Source organism: Lathyrus oleraceus, chromosome 7, assembly GCF_024323335.1.
Source record: "Lathyrus oleraceus cultivar Zhongwan6 chromosome 7, CAAS_Psat_ZW6_1.0, whole genome shotgun sequence".
Lineage (NCBI taxonomy): Eukaryota > Viridiplantae > Streptophyta > Magnoliopsida > Fabales > Fabaceae > Lathyrus > Lathyrus oleraceus.
In genome coordinates this window covers 115,560,807-115,567,398 of record NC_066585.1, presented here as the reverse complement: position 1 = coordinate 115,567,398, position 6,592 = coordinate 115,560,807, and the positions used below count along the sequence as shown (strand labels likewise).

The following is a 6,592-nucleotide window of genomic DNA, read 5'->3' as shown; positions in this document are numbered from 1 at the left end:
AGAATGACTGCTCTTTTATTGGAATTTACCAGTTCAACTCACATGAGAATTATAAGAGTAGTAATACAATATAGAGAATGTCATAAAATATAAATGAGATATCAACACAATAGATTGGAAGTATGTATTAATAAATTAGAAATAGATTCATGGTTCCTTCGTTCATATTAGTTTTATTTTTGCTCCATCAAACAACAAATTTTTAAATACTTTATCAATCTTTGGGTAATTACAACCTTACAATGTAACTGAAAATTTTAAATACTTTATCGGTCCTTTTTAAATAATTTATCATGAGAATACCTATTTTTATTGGATGTTATAATATCACTTCTCATTTTGAGGTTGTAGCTGAATAAGACTTCTCCGCAATATCATTTCTTATTAAGCACTATATGTATTAAGGAGACAAATCAAGGACTTAAATTCATTCTGACAAGTTGTTTACACATACCAAAAGTTATCAGTTGTTTAAACATAAGACCAGGATACTAATAAAAGTTCCAACTGATAAACAAAAAGACATGACAAAGGCCACATGCTCATGCATGATAGAACAAAACAGACAATTAACAACAAAATTAAGACTCCAATAATTAAGAAACACTGAACAATGCTACTAGTGATCACCATAGACTCCAATCCTATCCATAATTTTAGCCACAGTGTCTTTGCTTGCCCTCAGAACTCTCACACTCCTGCTTAGCTTTTCTCTCTTCATAGAAATAGAAGGAGACTCTTCAAGTAGACTCTCAATACTGCCACCAACTTCATTACATATCTCCTTATGTAAATCAACATCCACAAGTTCATTGATGCTAAGCATCAAATGCAAAGCAATAACATCAATGAGCCTCCTCAGCACAATCTTCCAATAAGCAATTAATCTCGCCTTCAAGTCAAAAGCCTCAGACAAAACATTCTGACAGTTCTTCAAATGATTAACTTCAATGTCACCGAACCCTTCAAGCTTCACAGTACTTGATATTCTATTAGCATTCAAAACTTCTTTCACAAATACTTGTTGATGCAACATCAACTTGTTATACTCCTGCAAGTACTCTGGATTACAAGTGTAGTCCGTGTGCTTCTCCATCTCAACAGCTTGCAACACATGTTGAATGGAGATCTTCTTCTTCTTAGCAATAAGACGCTCCGCAGCTCGACGAGTCGAGACCTGCAACTGGTAATAATTTGCAGAATGACGACTCAAAACAGAAATAACAACAGTTTCCAAATAACACCACACGCTATCGACAAAACGTATTGGCATATAAGAAACCCCATTTACTTTTCTCTGAAGTAAAGTAAGAAATGCAACTCTTGGCATGAAATTTGGAAGACCTATAAGCTTGGCTTCCTCAAGAACTTTTATTTCTTCCATTAGAAAATCCTTTGTTGAATCACTTTCAGGACAGTTTTGAAGTTCCTTTTCATAGGAAGTAAGCATTTCAACTAACCTAGCAGTACAATGCATTTGTTTATCTTCAGAATAGTCTTGAAAATCTCCTATCAGAAGAATCTTTCTAAGAGAGTCTCTAGAAAGAGCAACAATTTGCATAAAAGCAGACATAGCATCCGCCAAAGAAGACAGATTGGCAGGCAAATTTTCCAACTCCTTTACTTTATTATTAAGCTTCTTATTGATGTTCTTAATAATTTCAGGCAAAGTTTTCGAAATTATCATAGCTTGGACATGAACAAGTTTCTGTGCCAGAACAGGAATTCCAACGATAGACTTGTCTATTTTGGAAAGGAGCGAATGAGACTCAAAAAGATTCTGCTCTTCATTTCTAGCTTCTTCATAAGATTCGTCGCCGATTCTATTCCTTACACAAACATAACCAAGACCAATGTTCACATCGTCCGCTGTCACCTTCTCCAACAAACCTTCAGGAGACCTGTCAGCTTTTGTGACAACAGCAAGTGTCCTCAAACCAGTTTTATCAACTGTTTGCGACATCCTAATGGACTCACATGTAGTAAAATCAACAGTAGCAGAAAGAACATTTAAGATAATGCTTTCTTCAGGAGTTATATACTCCATGATGATATCCTTGATCTGGTCGTAGATATTATCCGGCTGACCATGAACAGGCACACGAGTAATTCCCGGAAGATCAACCATTGTTAAATCAGGCACACCGTTCTTCTTCACAATCAATGTCAAGGGGTTGTTTGAAATTCCTTTGGCGGTACCAGCAAGCTCTTCAGTAGCTGTGTTGATAGCATCAGAGACATTTGCTTCATCAGTTGAAACTTTCTTGCCATTATACTCCAGTACAAGCTCTGGCTGTTGAAGTGAATGATTCTGAAGACGCATAACCAATGGCACCCTTGTGCAGATTCCTTGACCACGGGGCAAGCTGATACCAGCAAGAGATTCCAGAACGCTTGACTTTCCAGAAGATTGGTCACCAACAACAACAATGGTTGGTAACTGTATTCCCTCTTTGGCAATGTTGAGACGCCTTAGATTTTCAAGGGCATCAAGAACTGGACGTATCTTTTCATTATAAGAAGATACAATGGGTGCAACAGATAGTGGTCGAGGTTGATCAACATGGACCAATGCAACTGATGATTCACCATGTTTTGTAGCCTTTGTGGAGGAACTCTTCTTTCCATGTGCCATTGCTAGGAAAAGTAAGGTGATAGTGAGGTTATGCAGAGAGAAAATACAATAACTGTTGGTGAATGAGAGCTTATGATGAATGGAAGTTAAGGTTAAATGCATATTTATAGAGAGGAGAGAAACTTAAACGGATAGTGAAATGAAAGGATCGTTTGGTATTTTTAAAATTATTTTTATAACACAAATATAAAAAATTTCATTAATCAATTTTATTATTGAATTAATCATTATTAACAAAATATTTTACTTATATTTCCTTTATTAAATTTACTATTTCATTAACCAATAAAATACATAATATTAATCAATAAAAAAATAAAAAACATTGCTTATCATATAATGTAAAATATGCAAATATTAGATGTGACATTTAGTGTAGAAATAACAATGCCCTTGCCCACGACTGTTTCAAGACATGTTTGCGCAAGTCTCAACTTTTTAATCATACAACTAAAAAAATATTAAATATGTGGCTTAACCCTCTAATCCTTGGAAGAAGCATTTTAATTAGGAAAAAAAAATATTTAAAATTATTAGATCAAAATTTATTGTTATTATATAAAAAATTATTAAAATAATATAAATTTATAGAAATATTTCATTTAAATTGAATTTAAAAAGTTTAAAATGACATTAAAATATAATTTGAAATTGTTCCTCTCATTTTAATGTGAATGATAAATTGTTTAGAGTTCAATATATTTCTCTTCCTTTTAGATATGGTCATTTCATAATTAATTCCTCTAAAAAAATTCAAAAAATATTTCTCATGATATTTTTTTCACACTTTTGATCTCTTCTCTTAACGATCATTAACAAAAACTCATATGGCATGTCACAGAATTTTTTTTGGATGAATATATATATATATATATATATATATATATATATATATATATATATATATATATATATATATATATATATATGACAATGTCAATATGACAAAAATATCGACGTAGATATCACGTGGCAATTTCTTCCATTTTTATTTTTTATATTAATTAAAATTATGGCGACGGATAGATGAATATCATAAATAAATTCAAAATTTATAACTAATTCCTACCTAATTTAAATATATGATCTAAAATTCATTTTTTTCATCATTTTTTGCATGAAAATTTATAACTTTATAAGGAACTCTCACACAAAAATTGGTTTTTTTATTTGAAATGAATTAAATATAAATTTTTTAATGTCAATTTTTCATGTAACGGAAACAACGCTAACGTAATATATGATTAAATTTTGAAATAATATTTAAAAAAAAATCAACGTTTGTGTTCAAAATAAAAAAAAAATTGATTTAAAATTCATATTTAATTTATCTCATGTCAAATCGACGTTGGTGACTTTAATATTATGAATCAAAACCGTTGCCATAAGGTTGTCAAATATTTAACTTTAAAATTTAAGATGTATCAAATTATTGATTTTTCTTTTAAATTGGTGATAGATGAATATCAACATCTTGTTTACAATTCAAAAAAGTCTTTCTAATTTGGAACATCTTGTTTACAATTCAAAAAAGTCTTTCTAATTTGGAACATATGGAGGAGTCCCTTAAATCAACTTTCAAATAGTCAAATTTTTAACTTTAAATATTTAAGGTGTATTAGTTTTTTTTTTTTTAATTGTGAACAATTTATTTGCATAATACATAAATATATAAATAAATGTTAGACATTAAAAATTGAACCTTAAATATGTATTTTAGATCCATTTAACTCGACTAAAATATCTTGGTTAAACTATCTCACTCACCACTCGTTTGAGTTATTTCACTCACCAACGGTTGATATTGAAAGTTTATAAAATCTTAACATGAACAACTACTAATTATTTAAAAAGATTTATTCATCTTCTTTCTTCCTATCCTTCCTCATCTTCATCGTCATATTCATATACCTTCGTATAAAATTCCATAAATCTTAAATATGTTTGTCTTAACATGGCGTTTGTTTCTCAAATAGAACCTTCCAAAGTCACAAATGCCTTAGATGATGATCAATGGATTCTAGCCATGCAAGAAGAACTTAATCAATTTGAAAGAAATCAAGTATGAGATCTAGTTCTTAGACCAAAAGGTAAGCATGTTATTGGTGTGCTAGGTGAATTTTTAAAAATAAGCTAGATGAAAATGGTATCATTGTAAGGAACAAGGCAAGATTGGTAGCCCAAGGCTATATTCAAGAAGAAGGTATAGATTTTGAAGAAACTTTTGCCCCGATTGCTAGACTAGAGGCAATTAGATTATTGTTGGCATATGTTTGTTCTTTGAATTTTCAGTTGTACCAAATGGACGTTAAAAGCGCATTGCTAAATGGATACATACTTGAAGAAGTTTATGTAAGTCAACCTCTATGATTTGAAGACTTCAAACATCCCAATCATGTGTACAAACTCAAAAAGACCTTGTACGGATCGAAGCAGGCACGAAGGGCTTGGTATGATAGGTTAAGTAACTTTCTTTGCGAACATGGTTTCGAAAAAGGTAAAATGGATACTACTTTGTTTATCAAAAGAATTAACCATCATAATATCTTAGTGAAAATTTATGTAGATGACATCATATTTGGATCCACAAATGAATCCTTATGTGAAGAATTCTCAATAATCATGCAAGGAGAATTTGAAATGTCCATGATGGGTAAGTTGAACTACTTCCTTGGGTTGCACATCAAACAAACAAAGGAAGGGATACTCATCAATCAGTCTAAATATTTCAAAGAACTTCTCAAAGGATTTGACATGGATGCTTGCAAAGATATAGCCACTCCAATGGGATCGGGGATATATCTTGATCAAGACGAATCCGAAACTCCAATTGATATCACTAAGTATCGAGGTATGATCGGTTCCTTGTTATATCTAACGACTAGTCGACCTGATATTATGTTTAGTGTTTGTTTATGTGCTCGATTTCAAGCATCTCCAAAGGAATCTCATCTCATTGCTGTAAATAGAATAATGAAGTATCTCAAAGGAACATCCAATGTCGGCTTATGGTACCCCAAAGATAGTATATGTAGTCTTGTTGGTTTCTCTGATGCAGATTATGCGGGATGCAAAACAGACAGAAAAAGCACGAGTGGAACATGTCACATTTTTGGAAATGCTCTAGTTTCTTGGTCATGTTAAAAGCAAGCAAGTGTGGCTCTTAGCACCGCTGAAGCTGAATATATCGCTGTTGGTAGCTGTTGTGCTCAAATTCTTTGGTTAAAGCAACAACTTCACGACGATGGTATAAACCTAGGAAGCATCTCTCTCAAATGCGACAACACAAGTGCAATAAATATTTCAAAGAATCCGATAATGCACTCAAGAACTAAGCATATCGATATACGTCATTACTTCCTAAAGGATCACGTTCTCAAAGGCGACGTTGAAATATCCTTCATTGATAGCCAAAATCAACTAGCAGATATCTTCACTAAACCATTGACAAGAGATGTATTTTATAAAATCAGAAGGGATCTTGGTATTCTAAGAGAAAATGGCATCTAATCGAATCAAGATCCTTGATTGGTTCATAAACATTTCTCTCACAAAAATTAACAAGGTACATGCACTCTTCTTCACCTAAATTTATTATTGATTATTAATAAATAAATGTTTGACTTTGTTTCTAGAAAATGTTTTCTTTATTAAATGTTTTTATTTGATGTGTAAATATTAAGTTTTTATCAAAATGGTTATGTCAATCGATTGCTTTACAAGCCTCAATCGATTGGTCCCTATTTTGGTTCTCAAATTTTTTACAATAACTTCTTGCAATCGATTGCTTCACTCCTTCAATCGATTGGCCCAAAAAAATTCTCTATTTTTTTGGTCGTAGCTTCATGTCAATCGATTGGCTCCTTTGCCTCAATCTATAGGTCCATCATTTTTTCCTTTTTTTAGCCATGCCAATCGATTGGTCCCTATGTGTCAATCTACTTGTCCTTGAATTAT

At 31.9% G+C, this 6,592-nt stretch overlaps 2 protein-coding genes across 2 annotated transcripts; one reads left to right on the top strand and one right to left on the bottom strand.

Moving 5' to 3' along the window:
- Positions 1-440: 440 nt before the first annotated feature.
- On the bottom strand, positions 441-2,705 carry LOC127105065 (dynamin-related protein 4C-like). Its single transcript, XM_051042230.1, has one exon. The coding sequence runs from the start codon at positions 2,633-2,635 to the stop codon at positions 620-622; it is 2,016 nt and encodes a 671-aa protein (XP_050898187.1). The 5' UTR covers positions 2,636-2,705; the 3' UTR covers positions 441-619.
- A 2,579-nt stretch (positions 2,706-5,284) lies between these two features.
- On the top strand, positions 5,285-5,779 carry LOC127102323 (uncharacterized mitochondrial protein AtMg00810-like). Its single transcript, XM_051039703.1, has one exon. It carries the CDS (start codon positions 5,285-5,287, stop codon positions 5,777-5,779), a length of 495 nt encoding a protein of 164 aa, XP_050895660.1.
- Positions 5,780-6,592: the final 813 nt, after the last annotated feature.

Bases quoted from the DNA above. Each gene is read 5' to 3' on its own strand.
- LOC127102323 (XM_051039703.1), top strand. From the start codon at position 5,285: ATGGGTAAGTTGAACTACTTCCTTGGGTTGCACATCAAACAAACAAAG.
- LOC127105065 (XM_051042230.1), bottom strand. From the start codon at position 2,635: ATGGCACATGGAAAGAAGAGTTCCTCCACAAAGGCTACAAAACATGGT.